This window comes from Nyctibius grandis, chromosome 3 (assembly GCF_013368605.1).
Source record: "Nyctibius grandis isolate bNycGra1 chromosome 3, bNycGra1.pri, whole genome shotgun sequence".
In the NCBI taxonomy this organism is placed as follows: domain Eukaryota; kingdom Metazoa; phylum Chordata; class Aves; order Nyctibiiformes; family Nyctibiidae; genus Nyctibius; species Nyctibius grandis.
Window position 1 is genome coordinate 8600064 of NC_090660.1, and position 25248 is coordinate 8625311.

The 25248-nt window shown below is 46.4% G+C and overlaps 1 protein-coding gene across 1 annotated transcript in view; it reads right to left on the minus strand.

Annotated features, from left to right (window-relative positions):
• Positions 1-17959, minus strand: part of E2F3 (E2F transcription factor 3) — a 41011-nt gene extending 23052 nt beyond the window's left edge. The window contains exon 1 of the mRNA XM_068396763.1: positions 17645-17959. Coding sequence (XP_068252864.1) covers positions 17645-17959 — 315 coding nt within the window. The remainder of the gene's footprint in view (positions 1-17644) is intronic.
• Positions 17960-25248: the final 7289 nt, after the last annotated feature.

A 25248-nucleotide genomic window follows, 5' to 3' on the forward strand; every position in this document is an offset into this window, starting at 1 on the left:
TATATCAACCACCCTTCCCAATTCTGTATCTTATATATGAGTCAAGTCATCCCTTCATGCTAATTTCATAAGCAAAATATTGCTCAAGTTGCACTGTAGGGCATTTCCTTCAGACCTCAAATAATTTTTGCTGCCCTATTTAACATCATCTTCCATTTTCATCATTTTCCCTTTACAACCACTAGCACTGTATTGGGTGTGTTATTTTAAGTATCAGCTGCAGCAAAACTGTTCACTGAGGCAAAAGTATCCCCTCTCCTACTCCTCTTTTTGTACATGCCAGGATGCAAGCCTCAGTGCCATCGTTCCTCAGCGTCGCACTGGAAGCTGGTGTGCAGTTGCTTATCCACTCCAGACTTCTGAGAAGTGCTGCTTTCCAGGATACAGGCCCTCTTTCATACGGCATAGCTTGCATTCCCTGTTCTCTGGCATACAACTTTGCCTTTGGCTGTATTAAAGATGCAGTGTGTTTGAATGTGCCTACAGAGCAAGTTGTGAGCACTCCATTATCATTTACTATTCTCCTAGCAATTACTATCAGTAACAGTTTTTTTGTTTACTTCTGGGACAATGATGAAAGCACTCCATAGTACTGGGATTAGTGCAAATACTCACTGGAATCAATCAAAAGGACCCTTTTCCTGTCACTTAGCCAATTTTTAATCCAATGCCATACTGACAGTTAAATTTTTTTTTTTAAATCAAAATGCTTTACAAAATTAAACATCTTTTCTATCAGCCTCATTCACATGTCGGACAGCTACATCTTTGTTATCTTTTAGTTTTTAGTTGGTGGGGAAGAAAGGCAGGAAAAGAAGAAGGGTGAAGGTGGGAAGAGCTAGCTGTTGGATACTGCTGGTAAACATTTTAGGAAACACCACAAGCACTTTTTGCAGTGCTGTATACAGAAGAACTCTATCCTTATAATGGCACACTAAAACCCTACAGAAAGGGTTATTTCAAGACTGTTGGACATCCCAAGTTTTAGGGAGGTGTTATGGATGCCAGAACGAGACTGGAAGAGCAGAACATTAGCAGAGAGGTAAAAGACAACACCTAGGATGAAAGCAGAAACTCAGGTGTCTATTCATGAGCTTTTATTTCTACTCATTACAGCCTAAAGATCACAGAAAGCCCGTTTGGCTTCTTGCACTGCTGTCTTCCCCCTCCTTCCCTTTCTGCTAGCTGCCTTGCTGTGTAACCATGCAGTTATTAGAACTATCTGATAGGCAATGGACAGCTAAATGGGATTTTCCAGAAGCCTGGAGAAATCTTCCAGTGGAATCTAGCACTAAAATATCACCTATTAAAGGCTACAGTAAAAATTCCTTTCTTTAAATAGATTTCTTCTCTCTTCAAAATTATCTACTCAGTTCAGGCTCATGGGTTCTTCCACAAATGTACCTTAATCTGTTCAAAAGATAAATGACCATATGATTTAATCGTGCCTTCTTCACAAAAACTGTAACTTTCTCTCTTCTGATCAGTACACCTTGATCCTTTTAATTTTCATATGCAGTCCCACTTATGAGTCATCATTCCCTCCTCTCACACACACACACACACTTTTCAGTCTGTCCTTTTCTTTTCATCCCTTTCCTCTTGTTTTAGTAAAAGCTGTAGGTAGGGCAAACTAAAATAGCAAGTTTCACAACTGGACATGAGACATCCTTAAATTTAGATCAAATAAGCCCTTTCAAAGTACATGGGATCTTTCCATCCAGACAGATTTATAAAAGCTACATATAATTAAGGAAAGGAATAGGATCAAAAATAGCCTGTGTATGGTGGCCTTTCTCAACAGTATGTGGATAGGAAGAAGGACAGCCTTATTCTCTTAGCAGCAGAAGGAAGGGTAAGACAACTCAAGACAGCCATGGAAAGCCCGCACCAGCCTGTAGGCTTCCTAGGTTGCTAAAAAGCCTGGAGTGTGGTAGATTCTGAAAAAAAAACCAACAACAAACCTCATTTCCTACACTAATTCTTTTCCCAACCCTAATTCCAAACTATATCAAACTGAAAAGCCAAGATTACCCAAGAAAATTCAACTACATTTCACTGTCTGAGGTTGCAGGTTCTTATCCAAGGTGAAGCAAAAGCACTATAAAGACAGTCTTGGAAGAAACCTGCTTTGCCAGTCATTGGTTTGTCTTGGAAGTAGAAAACTCAGGAAACCCAAAAACCTGTTGTCTTGCCTTGACATCCTTAACTTCTACCCTTTCAACGGGTGCCTGTTGATAACAGCAGCGAGACTCTTCTTACTCCTGACTTCCCTCCTACGTTCTGCAACTGGCAAGAAGCCCTCACACGCTCTGCACTAACTTGGAACAAGTTCTGCAGCACAGCCCTACGCTTTCCACAGCAAACTGGAAATTTCATGTCCGCTTCAGGTAAATAAATTTTATTGAATTAAATACAAGAAAGTAAATATGGCAGAGGTACAGGGTTCCTTGTGTAGAAAACTGAATTCCAAAATAAATAGGAATGCTACACAGGTTCCACATTTTACTATCCTGCAAATGTTTCAATGCACAATGGTGCTAAAGAAAGTATTGGGAGAAAGATGGAAATTTTGGCAGTTGCTGTGGGGAGAGCTGAGGCTTTGGCAGTGGGCAATGTGTGGAAGGATTGCGAGATAAACACATCAAGTTTTTTGCTGAAGTAATCAATAACAGTTATGTTCAACATTAGGCAAGAGATTAAAGTGATAACTCTTATTTTGCAGCTCTACTAGTTACAGGCTGTCTCCCGAGTTAGTTAGTATCGCACTAGCTGAGTTTGTATGTGGAGGTCTCCTTAGAACCACAATGATACACCTCCTTTTAAGCTGAAGCCGAAATTCAATGGTGTATTTTGGTCAAAAGAGACGAAATTTTGCAGCAGCGTGGAATAAGCAGGGCCCTGGGTGTTCTGGTCGTCACACAGGCTGGCTTCACCTCTCCACTTGAAGAGCAGAAAGGAGACTTTGCTGAAAGTGCAGTCATGAAACTCAACCTTCCTTGATGAACTTTGCATATGACTAGCATTCATTACTGCTCATCTAAGCAGAAGCTCTAGGAGCCTTCCCGTGCTCCTAACCCATGCAAGATGAGCCCCTCAGCTGTGGCTGCGGCTATTGGCAGTAAAAGCCATCCCAATTGCTATCTCCGGGGATTCTGTGACCTCTCATGCAAGACCACGACACCTTTACTTTCATCTGTTAAAAATCAGTCATGTTAAAGCCCTGCTCAGAGCAACTGTACCAGTCAAAGCAGCACAGCCAGTCTTTCCCCAGAAGGTATTCCCTGATAGCGATGATGTCGGAGAAGGCCTCCAGTATTACAAGCTCACTCTATGTATATAAATGTAATTTGTGCCTAGAAGTTATATCTTCACCTACTTCAATGCCAGCCGTCAGACTGTAATTAAATTACATGTAGCCTGGGAGCCTTGGTCAGGGACTGTAAGCTGAGCGTACAAGGCACGGTACAAACACAGTGCTGAGGAAACACAGATTCTCAGTTTAAGCAACGGTGGATTACCTCTGCGAACTGAGAACGTCTTCAGCCATTTTTTTTTCTCCTCCATGTGCTCACAAAGCTGGAGATGGGGACTGAGCGTGAGCTCCCTGCAGCCCTTGGGCACCGCCGGCAAGGTGCCGGCAGCTGCGTGCACTCGGTAACCTAAGCGGTGAGTAACGGCACACGAGCAGCCTTACTCCTTTACAGAGCCATCTGTTAGGTTTTCCTTACGCACCCGCTTCCAGGAGATGCTGAGGCCACGCGTGGAGCGAGGCCCTGGGTCTGCCGCCGCACTGAGCGAGGCGTCCCACCGGAGGGAGTGGGCCGGCATTCACAGACAAGGGTGCAGCTCGGTGCCCCGCAGGCCGCCTCCGCCCCAGCCACGCTGCCAGCCCAGCCAGGGAGCTCACTGGGCTGAAAACTAATCGCTCACCCAGTGTTAGCTTTCAGCTGGAGCAGGTCCCTGGTCTGGCTGAGCGCAGGGCAGTACGAGGCCGGGTGCCAACGCAGGGGGGTGGTGGGACCGCGTGAGCAGGGAGGGAGGGCAGCACAACCCTGTTCATGGTGGCACTGACACCGACTTGGATCACTGTAAGCTGACTGGGAAACCACATCCCCAAAGTGTCTCCCAAGATGGCTCCAGGAAATCCCCACTGTCACAGGAAGCATTCCTAGTAGCACAGACCTGATCCCCAATTCATCTTTTCCTTCCTACACCAGCAGGCAATTCAGGTTACCCTGACTATGAGAGGATTACATCTCGTTTCTGAGAACATGCAGATAGGAAGCAGAAGGGTATTTTCGTTTCCAAGACAAACAGCCATTCCCATGCTGCTGAACCAAACACAGCTAACATGTTGGTCTGGGGCATGATGGCGAGGAGCAACGAGAAGACCTTTGTCCCTCACTCACCCTCTGCAGATACCTGTCACGACTGGATTACTTAGTGCTTCAGTCCCTGCATGAAGCTAGTGACCGTCTGAAGGATCTTGACATGGTATTTAATCCTCTTCTATACATGATTGTCTTCAGTTATAGTGAATAGTTTACCAAGCAGCACAACTGTTTAATAGTAGCACATGACTATTGAATTTAATATGCTGAAAGGAAGTCTTGTTATATATACCCTAAAAGAGTATCTTCAAAGTGTAACAAGGAAGAAACTGGAACCATCAGTCAGCAATATTATCACTTTGCTCTCACAGCTGGAGCTGCATCCATCAGACACACTGCAGAAAACAGGGAGAACAAAGCTAATCAAATACTACCACCTTTCTTCCTCTCTGTTATTGCCTCTCCTAAGATTGACCACATTTGTGGTTAAATGCAGGGAGTCAAACTTCCTATAAGCAGTGTTGTTATGGTTCCAGATTTCCACTGTGGTTCAGCTGTATCACAGCTCTGGAAAGGCATGCTGGCATATGCTCAAACCGCCACCTTTGCTTGTTAAGGTGAAAAAAATTCCATATCGTGACTGTAAAAGGTTCTTACCCGAATCAACTCGCTGGCCTAACTTCTTAAAGATCTTCATTCCGAATTTAAAGAACATTTTTAAAAATCACTTTATTGAAATTGGTAGTCTGGATAAAAACACTAAGTGATGGGACTGATGCAATTTCACCATGCCAGAGGAGATGCAAACAGCTAGTTAAACAGGAGAAGCAAAAGCTCAGCTCCTCAGGATCCCCTAAGAAGAACTCCTGCTTAGCCTGCTGATTTTGGGACCATTTTTCTGAAGAGAAAAATCCTATCAGGATACCACAACCATGTGATGGTAATCAAAGTAGGCCTAAGAAATTCAGAGTTTCAACTCCGCCTCTGAAAGCAATAAGAAGCTAAGGGAAAGCTGAAGTTTCTCCACTCTATGCAGTTACACACAAGAACGAGAAAGCAACTAGTCATGGCCCTGACCAATATTACTATCCAAAAGATTCCAGTCTTACACGCATGGGGTGCAGATGCATGACCAGGCAGACCTGTAGTGACAGGTGCATAAAGATGTCCCCTATGTCAGTGTGCCACTGCATCAGTCCTGACCCGCATACTCACCTCAGTTCAGACTAATACACCTAATAAGTTACACTCCGCATTTTTCCTCAGAGAAGAGCAGACCACGTACCTTCCCACAGTCTTAATTCAAGATACTCTTAATTCAAAGTCCTAGCTGGGAAGATAACTGCCCCTGCTCCATTCTGGGGCTCATGCCCATGCAGTCCCGGAGAGGCATTCAACCACGAGGCAGAACGACAAAGAGGACAAAAAGCATAGTCTCTGGCATTCAGGGAGAGGTGAAATACTTGCAGAAGGTGTTCAGCATTACTTTGCAACAGAAGGAACAATATGTTTTTGTACAATTTGCGCAACATTAACCAAAGAGTCTGGGGCTCAATCTAGACCAAGTATCTGACAGTTGCTTTCCAGGAAGAAAGCAGCCCTTCCAGGACCATTACAGCTGCTGACAGGCAGGCTGTCCCTAATCTTGTAGGCATGCCATGCTTGCACGACCAGTGAAAGAGCCGGGGCTGCCATGGTGGGCAAGTACATTTGCTGGGATCTTTAAGCCACCCCTCTTAGGTCATTGCACTATTATGCAAAGTTTAAAAAGTTTAAAACTGTTCCAGATCCATTGGCTTTTTCCATTTCAACAAGGCATCGCCATCAGACAAATCAATAGGCAAGCTCAAGTATCTGATATTTTTAGCTAGATATACTATAGCACCTCACAGATGCCTAGAGTTTTCTCCCTGCAAGGTCTTACGGAGATTCCTCCCTTCTCAACTACCAGTCGAGCAGTGTTTGGGGGCTGCTGTTCACACGCCGAGGCAACCGAGCTCTTCAAATGGCTGGGAAAGCCACATTTTTCCACTTCAAACGAAGTACTAGCAACAGATATAATGCCTGCCTGGTACAGCTGGTGCTGCTTCCCCAGCTTGGGGGAAGCTGGGAAATGTGTTCAAAATGTCACTGAGGCCATCGAAAGAGCTAAAGAGTAGTAAAGAAAACAAAAACTAGACAAAACTGAAGGGGAAAATAAAAAGGCTGAAATTCTGATCCTTTCTTACTGAACACGCAATGATCCGATAACTCCTGATTCACTTTGAGGCAGAAATACCCGATTTTGGCCTTAAAGAGAGAGTCCATCTTAGTCTCTGCATTGCAGATGAGAACAATCACATTTTTGCTTGCTCTGACTTATTGTTAAATTGATTATTCTCCAGGACTGAGAGAGAGGGAGAAAGGAGGGAGATAGTAATCACTCTTATAAAGTTCTTTAAGGTGAAAGAACTGAATGCATCTTACTTTTCCTAGCAACACTCTTTTCTAATTCTGAAGCAAATAAATCACACTAAGGACAGTAACCTGAACATATGGCTTTCTCTGAATAAGGGGAATTTGCCTGCCTACAAGCCTGCTTTTCTTTTCTCTCCCTTTTTTTTTTTTTTTTCCTTCTTCAAGTGTGTCAGTCTCTGGAATCCCTCACATATTTCCCTTCACAGCAAAATGGATTTCTGTCCCCACAAAATGGAAAAAAAAAAGCTTTATAAGTGTTAACTTGTTTCTGTCCACAGAAGGCTGTACCTAAGCTTAATATCTAGCCAACAGCATGCAACCTGTTCACTACTGTTGCATTCACTTCCCACATATTCAGCAAAAGCATAGTATTACCAAGACAAGAAAATGGAAGCACTTCAGCGCCCCAAGGCCAGCAGCAACGTGAAGAGCATCTTTAGAGAACAGGTCACAAGCAAACGATGTTGGAGGCCTCCAAATGATCTTGCACCTTTCTTTATCACCTTTCTCGTAAACACCTACAAAGCTGGCTCCAAGTACAGCAACTCATGGGATGTGTTTTTATTTCGCCATTTCCTTCTCCGCACACAAGACACCCCATGTTGCTTGGTCTGGACTTTGAATGCTCCTCGGCCTTTCTGTTGAGCAGCTGAAGCAGAGGAACACTTGGAGGGATGCTGCTAACCCCTAGATCTGGAAGAGGCTTCCTGCAGGGGCCTTGCAGGCTCTCAGTTGCAAGGTGGTTGTTGCGAGGGCCCTGAGAAGGAAGAAATACCCCCTGAAGTTCCTCACTCCCCTGCCTGCAATCCAAGAATGCAGCTGATGGCAATGCGCAGAAGTCGATCACAGAGAAGTTTGCCAACAGGAACGAAAGGGTAGCGAGGATGCCAAAAGGCAATGGTCTGCATTTTTTTTTAAGTAACAAATAAAAACAAGCAACAAAAATGTGACTGGCAACTTAAATCAGAAAGGAAACTGAAGTGATTTTATAGAAAGAAGCGTGAACCGAAGTCATACCAAAAGGCACCTGAGTTTTTCTCTATCATACGCAATTTCCCATGTTCATTTATGTCATCTTTGCAGTGTCAGTTTTCGAGAGAACAATTCTCAGCACAGCACGACAGAACAGTAATACCGATGGGCATGCAGAACATCAGCATGTTATAAATAAACTGCTAATTTGAAGTGGGAAAAATCATCAAGGCAGTTCTTATGATTAAGAGCCAAAGAAAGAAAATGAGCAACTTGCTTATGCTTTGAGGACAATGCTTTTTACAAAAAGAGCTTTTTCTAACCCCCAGTTCCTGAAGGGAAAAGAGAATAAACCCAGTGAAATACCATCAAGACAAAGCAGCCAGTGAAAATGCTATCACAATTTTTAAAGCCCTCCCTGCTCCCACCTCAAGTAGTAAGTTGTCTTTTCTACTGGCTCAAGAGCTTTGTGCTTAAAAAGAGTACTACAGCGGAGTTGTGAAGTTTCATCTTCCTCTCACCCGACTCGCAGTTTCACATAACTCCCAAGAGACGTTTTTAGGCTACAGATACCGCACAGCTGAAAAAAAAAAAAAAAAGAACGAGGTGCAGAACTATTATACAGCAATTTGGACCTGGGTTCCTTGGAGCTGCTTGATAAGTCTTACCATGAAAAGTAAAACTTTATTCTGCTGAGCCGACGGCCAGGATTATTCGTGCTTGCGATAGCCCTCATCACCACCCTCCGTCTGCCTGGCGCGGGGTTCCCTTCCCACCCCATCCCCGGTCTGCAAGGACAGATAACGCCCCGCCGTGGCACAGCTGCCACCTCGGTATTATTTCTGTACCACTCCAGCATTGTCACTCTTTACCAGCGTGCCACTTACTAAGCACCATTATAACAATTTCTGCGAATATCTATGTTGGCCATGAGTGGGGATAATGGCCTCATTGCAACAGCCTTGATAAAAGCTCCAACAAGACAGCTTTCAGATATCACCACACAAAAGCCTTCTGTGAGAGCTGTAACCAACATCAATTCCCGCTACGCAAAGACATTAGACAAAGTGTGAACTAGCTTACTGTACAGGGACAAAAAACTGACTGTCAATGTGTGGGACCAACACTGTCTAAAAACATGACGCTGGCAAGGCAAAATAACATCAGCATATATACATGGAAATTGCCATTTAATTCCAGAGTTAGCAGCACAAGAAAACAAGTACTGAAGGCACTATGAGGTTACTAGCATCACTCAAGACATTATAACCTCATATCGTTCCATATCTAGCGTCTCTGGTTGGGAAAACAACATTAAAACCAGCAGATGTTAAAAAAGCCCAAGCAGAGGGTGAAGGAAAGCCCAGTTTCCGTTACAAAAGCAGTCAGAGAACGCAGCAAACCCTTCAGGCCTCCTCCTTAAAGCATGTATTTTCCAGTACATTGTAGACAACGCGATACATGGGAACTGCCATTCCATGTATGGTATAAGATGAGACCCTTTCTGCACATCATTTTATATTTTTACATACTTATCTACTGTGGTAGCACCCCAAAAAGCCAGAAGCCTACTGTCAACACAGATGGACTGTTCCAATATAAATGCCAGGCCAAGAGGTTACCTTTTTACTTCCAGACCTGAAATTTGCCACATGACACCTCTTAAATGGGAGTCTAGGCAGGAAGGATGGAAGCAAGTCTACATGGCAGTTTGTTTCTGAACAACATGCAAGGCAAATTTGAAAGCTAAGTTTTATAGAGAGCATAGTACATTCACTCTACATAGAAGTGTTTCACTCTAAAATTACATCTGTACTTTAAAATGTGTAAAATTCATGAAATCCGACAGTGCAGATTCAGTGGTTTGAAGAAAAAAATTCTGTTATTGCACTCCAATTTTAGTAAGGTTTTGTAACTAATGGGTAGAACCAAAATTAAAAGAAAGTCATATTTAAAGAGAACTAGTAGAGTGGATCCATAAGCCTGACACAATATATAAGAATTCGACTCTTTCACTGCATAGCGACAGCCACCATTGAGTCCTAAACCAGAGACTTTTAATGTCACCTTAATCAACACGGAAGGAAATTTGCCAATGAGTTTCTTCCCCCACTCCCCTTTCTAGCAGTAAGTTATGCAACTTGCAACAACCTTTGAACCAACAGCTGTACAACAACCAAAAAAAAATTCAAAACCAGAATAGCATTGTAAAGAGGAGAAAGTCTTTCAAGAAGTTCATTAATGAAAATTACTTCTAGAATCTATGCATACATTAACCAACACACACATATGACAACTTGGAGCAGGAATGCTGGAGCTGAAGCAGACAATGCTAAGCAGACACCTCTTGTTATCCAGTTTCCCAATAAAATTTAATTTAATTAAAATAGTTGTTTATGTGTTTTCACAGATCTTTGAAAAACAACTAGTGGCTTGCAATGTCTACATGATGAGACTCTAAAATGCTGTTGTAAAGGTATAGAAATGAAAGCCAAAATAGCAGCAGCCTCTGCTTTTAACAGTGGCTTGTTCATATAAAGCTCAAGATACCAAGGACCCAACTCCTTCAGTACTGCAAGTGAACATCACAGGAAGTACCCAGTATCTTCCTAAGAAGCGGGTCCTAGAGCCTTGAAGTAGGGCACCTGAAAATGCCGTCAGCCTTAGGTAGCAGTCACTTCTGGGCCTAGATGCAGCCACATACATGTTGGATGAAATCCTGAAAGTAGATCCAGGTGATCAAACTAAGTCTCCTACTTAAACGAAGTGACAAAATGGGGTACTGATTTTACTTCTAGAAGTAGGAATAAAAAAAAGCCGCGCTTGCCCACATAGCACAGTCACAGAAAAGATGCCAGCTGATTCTGAAAAGGTGATCTCCAGTGCTCCACCTTTCCTTCCCAGCTCAGTCCTAGGCAAAAGACCTTTGCCACAAAAGCTGGAAAGCTGCAGGGCATGCACATGCAGTGGTGACAGAGCTAGCATGTTCGTTTTCACACTACAACAGGTCAACAACTGTTCACGTTCATAAGCAGGACAGGAGAGACAACACATGCCATTAACCTTAGGCAACTTCAGTTTGCCAACAACTACCAACACATTTGAGATGTGTTCATATATGTATAAAAGGAAGGCTGAAACGCATGAAGTAGTACGCTCCTACCACATAGAAGAGGCCATTTTCAGTATGCGCCGGCTTCACCAGCTAGCCAAACTCTTGTCTTCTCCCTTTACAGGGCTTGCAGACAGAAATATTGACCACAGCTCACGTTGAGCCCACAAGGCATTAAGAACTCCATGAATGCCAAGAGATTCAGCAAATAGCGGCACCATCCAAGCAGACAGCATAGTACTTCAGGAGACATCCATGCCAGGCATAGCACTTCCAAGTGCTGTTTTGGGCCAACTTACTTGGGGAAAACACAAGTGAAATAGTTCCCTTTTAAAGATGTGATAAATTGGGCGATTTTGCCAAGTCTGTCTTCAAACAGAAGAGAGAACTGAAATTGAAACCAAGTCCAAGTACTTCATCAGCAGCACCTCAAGCACTGCAACAGCCCCGTCCTGGAGGCATGGGCAGCCTTCCTCCCACCACACACCACTGCCCCTGGGCACGCGAAGAGGGTTTCTTCTCCCCGCAGCAGCAAACACAATTCTGCTCTTCAAAAAATAATGCAGGAAGTGATTAACTCTGCCAGCCAAAACAAAAGCCTGAAGTCCAACTTAGTCATTTGTAAGGAGGAGAGTTGCCACCATATATACACACGCAGTGCTGCCAGCTGTAAATGAGATTATTTGCAGAGACTGTAAAACCAGAGATTTAGTTACACTAAGACGAGCTTTCCATCTGCTGAAGCCTCATTCTGGGCATGGCTGGATCTACGTTACCACCATCGGTGCAAGAAGCCCATCTGAACTGAAGTCACAGTCTTCAACCCATCCTTAGTGGGCAGCTCCTCCACAAGCCAGGATTAAAGCCTGAGCCTCCTGCCACTGCTCCACACCAGGACCAGGACCAACCCTACCACCTGAACCATAGCCATCGGCCCAGCACACCCCTTCAGAAGCCTGAAGGTTTGAAAGGTGCCATTCTTGAAGCTACTAAGAAAAGCTCACATCTTCATTTCTCACCCAATTCCCCTCTTAGTGCTCTGGACAGGAGGAGTGGGCTGAATTCCCCTCCCACAGCCACACCAGACCTACAGGCCCTGCACAGGACAGGGGCTCCAATGAGGAACAGTGCTACTTCATTTTCTTTTTTGCAACCCACACTTTGTAATGAGCCGTTCCCACAGTAGTTGGGCACACACAGCCCCTCTGCTCCACACCTCCTGTTTCCCACCCAGGGCCAGGTTAAGACCTTGTGAAACAAGCTGGCTCTGAAAGGGTTTCTGGCTCCTGCTAGGCCTGCAAAGTGGGTCCACCATGCCTTCAAAACGTCTTTTGAAGCCATCAATCCCCAAAAGCCTGGCAAGTAAAAACTCACAACCAATAGACATGTTTCAAGAATCATGTGATTCTTTTACAAAAGGACACTTCTATTTTAACATTAACGGCTTTCATTTCAGGAGAAATTAAATGGTCTACCACTCTTCAGCTTGGAGAAGACAACTGAGGACAGAAGATAATGTATCATAAACTGTGTTGAGAAACATATACAAGGAAATCATTTTCCCCTACCGCAATATCTAGGATCACCCAATGACACTACAGACAGCAAGTTAAAAAAAAAAAAAAGGCAGAAACAAAATTATTTTTTCTTCCATATAAGACAACTAAATCATAGATAGAACTTGTTGCTACATAAGGTCAGAACTACAACTAGATTCAAACAGGGATTAGACAAAAATCACAGACCATTGGTAGCTATAAAACTCATTGTAACCCCTGACCAAGGAAGCGCTCTCTCAAACCAAGCAGAAGGGCTGTCCTGTGCAAGCCCTCTTCTCGTGTTCCTTCCTCAAACATTTGCCACAGCCGCAGTCAGAGAAGTGGTAGGAGAATCTTTCATCTTGCAAAATACGGAGTAGTTCCTAAGTTTAAAGATTTTTTTTTTTGAATGCTTGCACATACAAATGAGCATGCTATAAACACTAGCAGAGCAGCACCAACATACCTGCGATAAAATGAGGGGAAAGAAAACGCCTTTAGTTGCTCAATCAGTTGAGGGAGCATCTACAGAAGAATAAACTGGCCGTAAAGTAACCCATATCAAGCCTTTGGCAAGCAGGCTGGTGGCACAAGGAAGATACCTTCATGGTGAGAACAGGCAAGACCAACTTCTGAAAACTGAGGCTTAGTGAGCCGATTTAACACCTCAACACCACTGAGTGGTAAAGCTCCCGTCTCCTTCCTTCACCTCACTCATCCCATCTTGGGCCACACACACCCCATACCTACTGTGTGCCAGACCTAATTGCTCATCAGATCCAGCTATTTTACCTTTTTAAAAGCAGCAGAAAACCAACCCACCAGCACAGCTGGATGCTCCCCAAGTACAAAGGAGAGGGGAAGAGTGCTGCCAGGGGTAGGGTGAAGGAGGTGCTACAGAGGAGATGGTGAGGGAGAAGCAAGCCTATTCCTTCCAGTAACAGTAAAGCCTTTGAGTGGCTCAGCTGCTCATGGAAACCTGCCAGAAGCCCTTATCATCATGGGGAAAGAAACTTACTGTACTTCAGTAGTTCTGGTGCAGAGGGAGCCACACCAGCACAGCTGGACTCTGCGTGAGGATAGCAAAGCCACCATCAGCAAGCACAGCAAGCTACAGGCTATTCCTGTCCATTTTTACTAGGATGCTTGCTTTCTGCTAGATGTTTGTTGGCATGGTTAGGGCAATCAGGATTTATACCTCTATGAACTCTCCTCAGACAGCTATGCCAAAGGACCATGTGGTACCTCTCTAGGCTCAGAAGCAGTCTGCCGCTCGAGGAGATGCATTTAAACCGAAGAAACTCCCTTAAATGCTATTCAAAAAGCAAAGGCCCCAGACTCATGCTAGCTCTCATTCCTAGTAATACAAACTACCAGGCAAAGAAATACAAAAATGAGTCTGAACATGAAAACACCTGCATCTCCACAGACAAACCTTTTTATTCCTGCAAAATAAAGAGAAGCTCCTAGTTAACTACGCAATTCCTTTATGCTACTTCCAGGTTTTTCTCCCATACCTTAAATCCTTGTTCGGTATTTATGTCCTGTTCGGCCTGCTCCTTTACCTAACACCTCAGAGAAATATTGTGCGTTACCCCATTTTTCTCCCCTTCCAGCTGTGACTTGCTGAGAAGGAGGGAGGAAGAGGTACTTTCTAAACCACCAGAAAAATGAGAGAGGTGCTAAGTATTCAGTTTGGAAATTTAAATCCTCCCACCCCCTTCTGAAGTATGCCGAACCAGTCTCTCCACAGCTCATGTCATCTAAAGGCCACAGGAGTTCTCTAAAGATATTCTTGTTAAGAGGATTTAGCCCCTTTTAAAAAGGACTTAACATGTGGGTGGTGTCTCCATTTAAGCATTTTCTCATGGCTAAGAAAATGGCCCTCTTCTTAAAGGCTTATCTTTATAACCCAAAGACAGTAAGAAATTCTCCACTATTTGAATCAGAAACATTTTGAGCAGCTTGCTTTTACAGCAGCCCCATTTTTAAGTACTGGGATTTGCAAATGGTAGTAACTTTCTCACACCAAGCAAGAAGCCAACACCAGCGAAAATGCTGGTACCTCGTCAAACATTAATTTCTCCCATGTTTTCATGAAGAGCCGAGTTGATTCGCAAGCTCGCTGCCACCAAAACAGCATGGCGTCTCTACCCCTCTGCCCTCTCCCTGGCCACCACCTTTCCTTGATGGTCCCTGGCACTTACCAGACCTTCCATTAGCTGGTTCACCCTGCCTACCCAGCAGAAAACCTTTATTTATTTATTATGGTCAGGGTTAATTTTCCATCCTGGGAAGCCTGAGCTTCCAGAAGTGAAGAAGGGAAGCGGCAGCAGCCCCTGGCAGGGTGCAGGAAGGCAGGGGAGGGTGCGGGACCCCCTGCCCCTTGCAGCAGCACCGACCCCATCTCTGGAGGCTCAGGCTTTCCCCAGGAGCGCAAGCTGATGGTTGCTTTGCAAGGGTTAATTCTTCATTACCACTTGTGTTTAAGCCATGGCAGGGGTTCAGATCTGCCCGGTAACACTTTCTATTAACTCCACAGGAATCGTGAAAAAGCTCCTCAGGATGAAAGGGCGGGCAGCCTGGGTCACAGCCCCCCAGAGCCTGGGCTCACCAGGGTGCAAAAGCCTGGTTAGCAACCCTCGGCCACAGGAGCTTCTGCGACAGGCAGCGACAGAGCAAGGAACAGGTTTCAGACAGTATCGAGACACCTGCTTGGGAGATGGAGGAGTGTGCAAACTCTCATCCCTCCAGGGCTGGGGCTGCCTGTTGTTATGCTCTAGGCCACCTTTCAAGGCTTTTCCAGCACAGTTACACTTACACAACCACAGATAAAGTAACTAACAAACTCCCAGGGGGGGAAGCAGCTTACTTTGGAAAAAAAAACAACTTTTTCTTTTCCTGGTACATTCAAGCACCTCCCTGAACAGCCTAAACTGTACTGCCATACGGACTCTTTTCCACTTATACCATAGTTTATATTTGGAAGTGATAGGTGGGTTGCCAGCGCAGTTACATCTGCAAAGATAGAGTTTTTTCACAACCCTAACCAGTGCAGGTGTGCCGGCCAAATTTTAGACTTATCCCTACACTCTTTTGCATAGAAGGGCCTTGTTTTCAGCTGGGTGCCTCAGTCTCCATGCACTACTTGCAACTCAACTAATCAAGCACTAAATTTATATTGGTGCTGTGTTTTAGGAGCCTGAGAACTGCGAAAGGGCTGGGACATCTCCCTGCCAAGCTGTTTGCAGAGCAGAAAGACAAGGTAGAGGACTAGGGCGCTTCAGCCTTACTTCCCAAAAGATGGGTCTGCAGCAAACCAGTGCAGCTCCGAGAGGGGCACTCACATCAGCACGGTTGTCAGGGCAGACCGGGATGTGCAGCCCCTTTCCTGGCGTGTGCCACGGATGTCTTATCACCCTGGGAGTGTGCCAGACCCAGCCTATAGATACTGCTGGCCTGACCACTCTCTTCCTCTCCCATCCCACATCTCTCCCCAAAGCAAACATAGGGACTGAGCGTATACAACAAACTTGCTTACAACTTGCATGGGGACTTTTTTGCAGGCGGATCCCAAAATTGCCTTCCTGCTTTCAAACCTTTAAGGGGGGAAGAAGCCTTCCTAGGCTTTTATGGCCAGGAGTTCCTCCCATTAGAGAGGTGAACACTATACCAAAAAAAAAAAATGCACTAAATTCATATTTAAAGGTCTTGTAGCACCCATTAGGGAGAAATTTTAGGAGTCCCCTATGAGGCCAACATCCCTCCCACAAAGCCGAAAAACCTGTACAATTATTCTCCCAGAGTCATCCCGTAACATATACTCCTCTTTGTATTCGCTTAACGCCACCTTCTAGGAATCAAACCTTCGCATAGGACAGCCAAATATTTACAAAGCAGCTTGAACTAGCCTGCTTGACACCCATCACTGTTAGGATATGCTGAAGAGCAGGGGCACTGAAAAAAATCAATTATCTTTTACAGAAAAGATCCTTATATATATATATATTTTTTTTTTTTTTTTAAAAAAAGAGGTTTGGATGAAATTTGACGAGCCTTGAAACTTCCATCACCACCCTCAGCAACCAACACCTGCAAAAACCCACCCCAAAGGGGCAGCTCCTGCCATCCCCACAGCCTCCCAGCTGCACGAAGACACAAACTCTGCTCCCAAGCTCTTGCAAAAGTATTTCAGAATTATGTCAGCATCCCGTACCTGGACCATCACCGAGTGGATGGGGGGGCGGGGGAGAGGGTGTCAAAACCTTTCTTGCCCGGGCAGGGGCGCACCGGGGCGGGAGGGGAAGAGGTGGAGGGGAGTTTAGGGATCCCACGCCGCCGGGCGGGGATCGTGGACGCGTGTGTGGGGGGGGTTCACCTGCCCGCCGGGGAGAGCCCCCCCTCCCCCCCCCCGCGTCCACGACCCCCGCCCGGCGGGGATGCCCCGCGCCCTCCCCCGCTCACCAACTCGACGAAGCCCACGAGGGCCAAGCGCGCACCCGAAAACAGCGAGGACAAAGAAAACCCCACGAGTGAGGGGGGGGCGGATTTTTTTTGGGGGGGTGGCGGAGATTTTAAAAGGGGGGGGGGGGGAGAGCGGAATTAGAGGGGGTCGGTGCGCGCCGGCGCCCCACGAGTCACTGACCTGCTGCAGGGGCATTTCCGAAAGCGGCGGGGGCCGGGGGCGGCCGGCCGGCGGTCGGGCTGTCCCAGGCCAAAGGGAGGAGGAGGAGGAGGAGGAGGAGGAGGAGGAGGAAGCGGCGTCCCCCTCCCCGCCCGCCCCGGCTCCCAGTCACAGCCGCGGCCTCCGCGCACGTGTGCCAGACGTCACCGGCGGCTCCGGGGGTGAAGCGGAGACACCGGCGGGGCACGGCCCGGCGTGCCCCCCCCCCCCCCCGGGGGAAGCGGGGCCCTTCCCCACCGCTGGCTTCTCCCTCTTTGCACCCGTGCGGCGGGATGTGGCGGGGGATTCTTTTTTTTTCCTCCCTTTTTTATTTTTCCTCTCCTTTTTTTTTTTTTTCCTTTCCTTTTAAATAAGACCCGGCAGCGGGGGGCGGGAAGGAGGCAGGAAAGTTTATTGCAACAAAGCGCTGCCTCCGCCTTTCCTGCCCTCCCTGCGCCCCCACCCGCCCGCCCCCGGGCCCAGACGGCGGCGGGGAGAGGGGCCTGCCTGGCGTTGATCCCCCACCGTCCCCTTCACCCTCCCGCGGGGACGGGGGAAAAAAAATTACCGGGGGGCGGCCTCCGCCGAGAGCGGGCTGCAGCAGCGCCGTCCTGCTGGCGGGTCCGTGGGGGGTGCAGTACAGCGAGCTGCCAGCGGGCTGGCCCCCATCCGCCGCCGGGGCAAAGGCACCGGGAGCCTGGGAAGCGGCGGCGGCAGCGGAGGAGGAGACAACACAGGGCGCCGCCGCCGCGCCGGTGCTGCGGATCTGGATGAAGGTGCCGGCGGCAAAGCGGGCCGGGAAGGCGGCGGGGGCTGCTCTGGAGTCCGTGGACGGTGCGGGCGGCGGCGCTGCCGGGGCTGGCGGCTGGAGTCCCCTTCTCATCCTTCCCTCCGGGTCTGTCCCCGCAGCCGCGTCTCCTCCTCCCCCCGTCCCTCCCCCCCCGGCCTTCCCAGCTCCTTTCCTCCTCGATGCCGAGGCCTCGCGCAAAATACTGGGGGCTGCGGGTGCCGGGGGGGCCCCGGCTGCAGGATGCGGGGTGCCGGGGGGGGACGGAGGCGGCAGGGCGGGCAGATGCGGCGGATGGAGCGGGGCCGCTCCCGCTGTGTGGGGCCGGCTGGAAAATGGCTCCAGGAAGCGGCGGCTGCTGACAATGAATGAAGGGAAAGGAGACGGGTTACGCGCCAAGGGCCTCCCGCGAAACTCGGATTTCCCGCCCTCTTTTCAAACCAAATTTGCATGGTCCCGCCCTCAGGGCGCGCCCCGCCCGCCTCGCCGCCTCATTGGCCCCCACCGCCCTCCCCGCCGTCCAACGGGGCACCGTCTCCCCGCCCCTCTCCCTTCCCACTGGCCCGCCACAGCCCGGCGCGGCCGTGATTTGCATGCCGCCCGCCGATTGGCTGCGGGGGCGAGGCTGGGGGATTCCCCCTCCGAGGAGCCGGGATCCCGGTTCGCCGGCTCCCTGACAGTGACAGCTGCGGCGGCGCCGGCCGCGACCTGCCCGCCGGAGGGGCCACCCCGCCCCGCCCCGCCCCGCTGCCGGGCATGGGCCCGCCGGGCTCCCCCCAGGGCGGAGCGGAGCGGAGAGCGGGGAGCGCCGCTCTGCGGCCGCGGGAAGGCGCTCACCCGGCCGGCGTGCGGGAACCCCGCCGTGGTGCGGCGCGGGGCTGCCGCCCCCGTTCCGCTGGGCCGGGTTCCGCTGCTCGGAAGGGGTCACCGGAGTTCTCGCCCTGGTGTGCTCGGAAGGGCTCCAGCCTGTGCGGGGTGAAGTTTCTTGGGAGCCGTTCAGAGGCGCCCCGATGCAGGGTTTCGCGCTCCAGCAGCTGAAGAAGCACCTTCCGTGTCTTCGCACTTCTGCACCGATACATCTTCAAACCAGCCTGTTGGAGAGGTTTCCTCTACTTTGTTCCATTAAAAAAACAGCACCCATCAAAATATTCCCTTTCCTTACGATCCGTGTTACCTCCATGAAGTAAAACACCAGAACTATGTCCACCAGCTGTTTCCACTTTCTAGCAGTGTCTTCACTTATTCATCACCACTTAAATGCTCCCCAAACTTATTAAATCCCCCCACCCCACCCGACCCTGCCCAGCACCCCCTAGCCATGTCCAATTTTCCCATATTTTGTGTCCCCCCGTTGTCACACCCTGCCACCAGTGCTCCCAACAGACATGCTGCAGGCTGCACATCCAGGCCGACGCTGCTGAATCGGGCAGATGAAGACACTTTCCCTCAGTAGCATCCCCCATTTCCATCACTAGCAGGTATACGAACAAGTTGCTCCATCAAGTCTGCAACAACAGAGATTAAGCTTTGCCTCGATGTTAAAATGGTTAAAAGCTGCCCCAGAGACCTGGATTCTTATGTGACTTCTCCCACGAAGAAGATTCTGGACAAGGTAAAAATAAAGACTGCAAAAAAGTTCCTGAGGTAAAGAAAAGGTCTCTAAGAAAGGTTTGAATAGTAATAGGCAGTAAATAAATGTATAGCCCTGAATATGGAATAATTATGAGGACAGAATATATTTAACAGCTACTTACTACATGAGACCTGCCCATCCTTCATACTGAATGAAGAATAGTCAGGAATAAGGTTCACATAACAAAAGACTGTGTCATTATGCATACATGCAAGGGGCAGAACTGAGATTATACAAAAAAACACCTTCCTGATTATTAGCCTTTAAGAACTCAATTTCTTAAATTTTGGAGCTTGACTTCACAAGCATCCAAGGAAGAGTTGAGAAGGAAGGGATGGGATTATGTGCTCATGATCACACATCTGGAACACAACTTGCATGAGAGCAAATGGACATCTGGAGGGAGTACTGTGAGTGGTGGGATACGTGCTTCCAGCTGTCACAGAAAGTGTGACATCCCATCATCTAGCTCATTAAAGATGATGTTAAACACTGTGGGCCCCAGTATTGACCCCTATCAGACACCACTAACAACTGGCCTCCAGCTGGACTTCATGCTGGTGATGAGAACCCTCTGGGCCCCACAGTTCAGCCAGTTTTCAATCCACTTCACTGCCCACTTAACATAGACCACACTTCATCCATTTGTCTATGAGGATGTTACAGGAGACACTGTCAAAAGCCTTACTGACGTCAAGATAAATTTCATCCATTGCTCTTGCCTCATCCACTAAACCAGTCAGTCTCACAGTAGAAGGCTGTCAGGCTGGTCAAGCATATCTTTGTCTTCATAAATCCAAGCTGACTACTCCCAATCACCTTCCCGTCCTTCATGTACTTGGAAATGGTTTTCAGGATAATTTGTTCCATCACCTTCTTAGGGACTGAGGTGAGGCTGACAGGTCTGTAGTTCCCCAGTTCTCCTTCTTGCCATTCTCGAAGACAGGATTGACATTTGCTTTCTTCTAGTTGTCAGGAACCTTTCCCAGTCACCATGACCTGTCACAGATTAGCAAAAGTGGCCTCACAGTGGTGTTGGCCAGCTCTCTCAGCACTTGTGGGTACATCCTGTCAGGTCCCATGAACTTGTGTACATCCAGTTTGTTTAAATGTTCCCCAACTTGATCCTCCTCTACCTAGGGTAAATCCTCCTTTCTCCAGACCTTCCCACTAGTCTCTCAGGAACCTGAGATTCTTGAAGGCAAATCTTACCAGTCAAGGCAGGCTTTCAGTACCTCAGCCTTTTCCATGTCCTTTGTCACCAAGTCCCTTTCCCCATTCAGCAGTGGGTCCACACTTTCCCTCATCTTCCTTTTGCTGTTGATGCACCTAGAGAAGCTCTTCTTCTTGCCTTTCACATCCCTCTCCACATTCAAATTCAGGTGGGCTTTGGCTTTCTTAACGCCATTCATGCATGCTTGGACAGCACCTCTGTATTATTGCCTGGTCACTTGTCCCTGCTTCCACCTCTTACATGCTTCCTTCTTACATTTGAGTTTTGTCAGGAGCACCTTGTTCATCTATGCCAGCCTCTTGATGCCTTAGCTTGATTTCCAGCTCATGGGATGGACCAATCTTTAGCATAGAGGAGGTCATCCCTGAAAAGCAACTGATCTTCTGGCCGCCTCTTCTCTCCAGGACAATCTCCCATGGGATTCTTCCAGGCAGATACCTCAAAAAGCCAAAGTCTGCTCTTTTTCAGTCTGGGTTGTGAGCCTACTTTTTGCCTTGCTTATGATTTTTTTTTGCCTCTACTCATGATTGCCATCTTAGGATGACATCTTCTGAAGCAGCTACTAAGCATTAGTGAATCTGTGCTACACAATTGCAAGCTGTGATGTTTAGCAAGTTTCACTTTTCAGAAAAATTTCATTTTCAGAAAAATTGTATTAGAGCTATCCTTGACCAAATTTCAAGGCTTTGCTTCAAAGAAAAGCCTGCAGGAATTTTTAAAGACAGCTTGTGTTCCTTTGCCTTGTTTATCAAGTAGTTTAATAGTTCTGGCCAAAAAAAGCCAGTCTGAGGCCATCACCTTTGTGAAATTTCAGACCAAATGATGTAACTTTTAGAAGGCGAACGATGATTGAAAAACTGAGTTTCAGAATGAGAAATGCTGGATAACCTTAAGTACAGGCACACTTACCCTCCTGGAGAATAATACATAGGCATTCCTTCTGGAGAGCGATTTGAGAACAAACATGATGAAGCTGCAATAGAATAATAGCAGATTCTGCTTTTGTGCAGGAAGCTAGATATTTGAGACATTACTGGAAATAATCTAATATGATTCCACAACCTTTGAACACAGTTTATGTCATTAGACCCTTTTTCCTCTTAGTTGGAACTCAGAGTTAAAAACAAACATCCAACTAGCCAACTAAAAAAATGAACCCTTGTGAAGTAAATGCTTAAAACCTCAGCAAATTCATTAACCACATTTACACTTACAAAATTTACAGGGATTATAATGATATTTTCTAGGATAGAGACCAAGTTTTAAAAAACAGAGTGTAGGGGCCTGGACAGTGGGAAAGTTATAGAGAGAACATACCAGTACACTGTTATGTAACAGCATGAGATAGCAAGAAAGCATAGGGATGTGGCTTGCTTAAGTTTATAGTAAGTATCCAATTAGAACAGTAGAGGTGGCACGCAGCCAGATTATGGACAATACTTGTAGCCAATAGCTTAGTGTGTAACCGTTACATAAGAGAGTATGTAGGTTATAAAAGTGTGTGTTAATCCAAAATAAAGAAGCTACTAGAGCACCATATTGGTGTGCTGTAGTTCCTTCCTTGCGCGGACCCCAACAACAGAGAAATGAAACTAAACAAACTAAAATGACTTCCTTATTCTGTAATTTCTACTAAGAAGGTGATCTGAGAATTTAGGAGTGAAATTACTCCTATGAGCAGCATGTGATCTAGCTACTGGGTATATTTACTTAACAGTTGCTGGAAACATTTACAGGACTGTCAACCGTTAATTTTTAAAAGGCATCAATCTTGAAAAGTCACTTTGGTGTAAAAAAATAATTAGACACGGGCACAACCCTTTTTACCAACAAGCCATTCCTCCCATTTCAGTGGTTTCAGGGAAAGCAGCAGACCACCCAGCTAGAGCAAGGGCATACAGTAACACAGCATCATTTGGTAGCATCTCCTCATTAGACCTGTGTAACATCCATTAATCCTAATTATCAAAAGAACTTTGTGGTGGAGAAGTGATTGCTTGGTTCATATGAGTGTACTTTTCAGGGTTAATGTTTTTTTTTTTAACTGTAGGCAAGTTCATCACAGTCTGTTGATATTCCATAAGAATCTCAATTCTTTGCATGTGGTCATGTATTTATGTTAAAAAAACCTCCTGTATAGATCTATAACCTTGTTAATGTCTTCCATTTCTATACTTCACTACCTACATACATTGGTAAACATAGTTTTGATTTGCAGCAAATGATACTTACGAAAATACAACAAAAATCATGCATGCATTATAAACTCTCTATGTCGGCATAGTTCTGCTTTAGGGAGGATTTTAGTGAGGAACGTCAAGTCTGTCTATCTGCTTGAGGAGATGGAAGGACGCTACGCCCCTATCATGGAAAGACAGAAACATATACTTGACCTTTTGCAGGCTAGTTATCACAAGGCGACTTTAAGCGTCTGTGTATTGCAGGATTAGGGGATCAGCTACTCGCTGGGCTGTTGGTCCTTCTGTTGCAAATTTCTGCCTTTCCTTTTAGGAGATTACAACACACCTCACAGTTCTCACCCACTGAGAACATAGCCCAGTGCAAGGGATTTCACTAAGAGGGAGAAGAGACATGGGGTCTCTTCCTCTGTGGCCAGTTCCAATCCCTTTTGTCAATTCAGTCCAACTTTACATAAAGAGTTAATGTCCATAGCAGCCTCCTGCACCGTGTTGTCACACAGCAATCAGTTGCAACCTTCTTCATCTTGGTCAAGTACTACGTAAAACACAAAGAAACCTAAAATAAAGCTGCTCTCAAGCCACCTAAGCCTCTTAAGTCTACTACTCAGACCTTCAATCTTTAAGTTCTTTCAGCCTTTGTATAACTGAACTGATTGCCTTCCAAAAGACCAAATGATCCCCTTAGAATAATCAAGCCTGAAACAACTGTTTATGAAGAGACTCTGCATCCAGAGGGGATTGCTTCACCTCAGCTCCTGGCCTCTGGAGCATGCAGAAGTCGTCTGTGGGACAGCTATTCATGCAGGGCCTGAAACTCACGTGCTCTTAAATTCAGAAGTGGCTTCAAAAGCTTATTAAGATCAGGTATATAATATTGATAATATAATTTTTGTTCATTTTTGTGTATTTTTATCCCCAAGGTTTTCTTTTTAAAGAGCAAGTTATTTAGGGACTTTTTGTGTGAGAGACAGCTCCAGGGCATTCTGATAGGAATCCGTTCCAAGTTCATCTTCTGGAGTTTTCTCCAGTTTTCTTCACCAGAGCAAGGACTGCAATCCAGGTCTCTTGATCAATCACTTGAAATTACTTGCTGAGGAGTTACTCTGACAGTGGTGTGGCTGTCAGCAGAACAGCTCCATTGGTGGGTGCCCACAGCCCACACCCTCTCCTAGGACAGTGATACATGTTCAAACCCATTTTCCAAAGCAGGCAGAAGATAAATTTGAACCCAAGCCTCCAATATCCCTTGTTGTGGGCAAACAAGGAGAGAAAACTTCAACTTCTGCTCAGTAACTACCTTGCTGTGAAGAGCCGGAGTAAGGACCCCCCTGAAGCTCCCTGCTCATTCGGGTTTTGTTTTTTTTTTCAGGGTGGAAGGCCAGCTCTTAATCTTGGGTGCCTGTTTCTCTCCATGCACTGGATAGGAAGAGCTGGGGTGTTTGGTTCAGACCCGTAGGTTTCCCTAGGTGGCACAGGAACGTCTGCTGAGCATACAGCTACATGATGGGAGCCTGGGCTGGGGACGAGGTTATGCGAGTGGCAGAGAGCGACGAAGAGCATTGTTGGCTGAGGGACTGTTTCCTTCCCTGGTCAGGGCCTACAAGACAGGCACTGCAGTGCTCAGATTGTATCCCCTCCATCAGCCCAGCTCAAAATTAGCTCTTATTAGAGGAGACAGGAGCAAGACTACTTTATTAGGGCGCTGTCTCTTCTTTAACTAGCAGATTTTCACCTCTGTGTACAAAAGGTCTCCTTTATCCTTCTTTAACCAGTGGGTTTGTTGTAGGAAAGTTATACTAGTCTTAATTCAGTCCAGGTTTGTTAGGTTTCTTTTCCACATTCATCCAGATCAGATAAATTGCATGCTGTATTTACTCTTTTGAATGCTTGCCTAAAGAGCCTATGCACTGAGGCTGTTTCTCACAATGTACTGACTTTTGGAACCGACTCTTTATTTACAGGCTTTGGCAAAATGGTTAGATTTATTATTTATTAACCAGAAAACCAACAGCCCTTTCTTTTAGAAAGGTACCAAGTTGCATAAAGTATACTGTGCTACCAAAATTACAAGTTTCATTCTGGATTTTTTCATAATTCTATTATCTATGGTTTGATAGGTGTAGTCATTACCATTTTTAGAGATGGAAATCCTTTTCTTCCTTCTCTTTCACTTCCAAACTTCTCTAGCATTTCATGAGCTCTTGTTGCATTAAGAATTTTTGTAAAGTTAGCTTTGAGATCATAGTTAGATTTTTTCTGTGCCTTGTGAAGAGGCATTTCTTTACTGTGCTTTTTAAAATTTCTGAAATAAATCCAC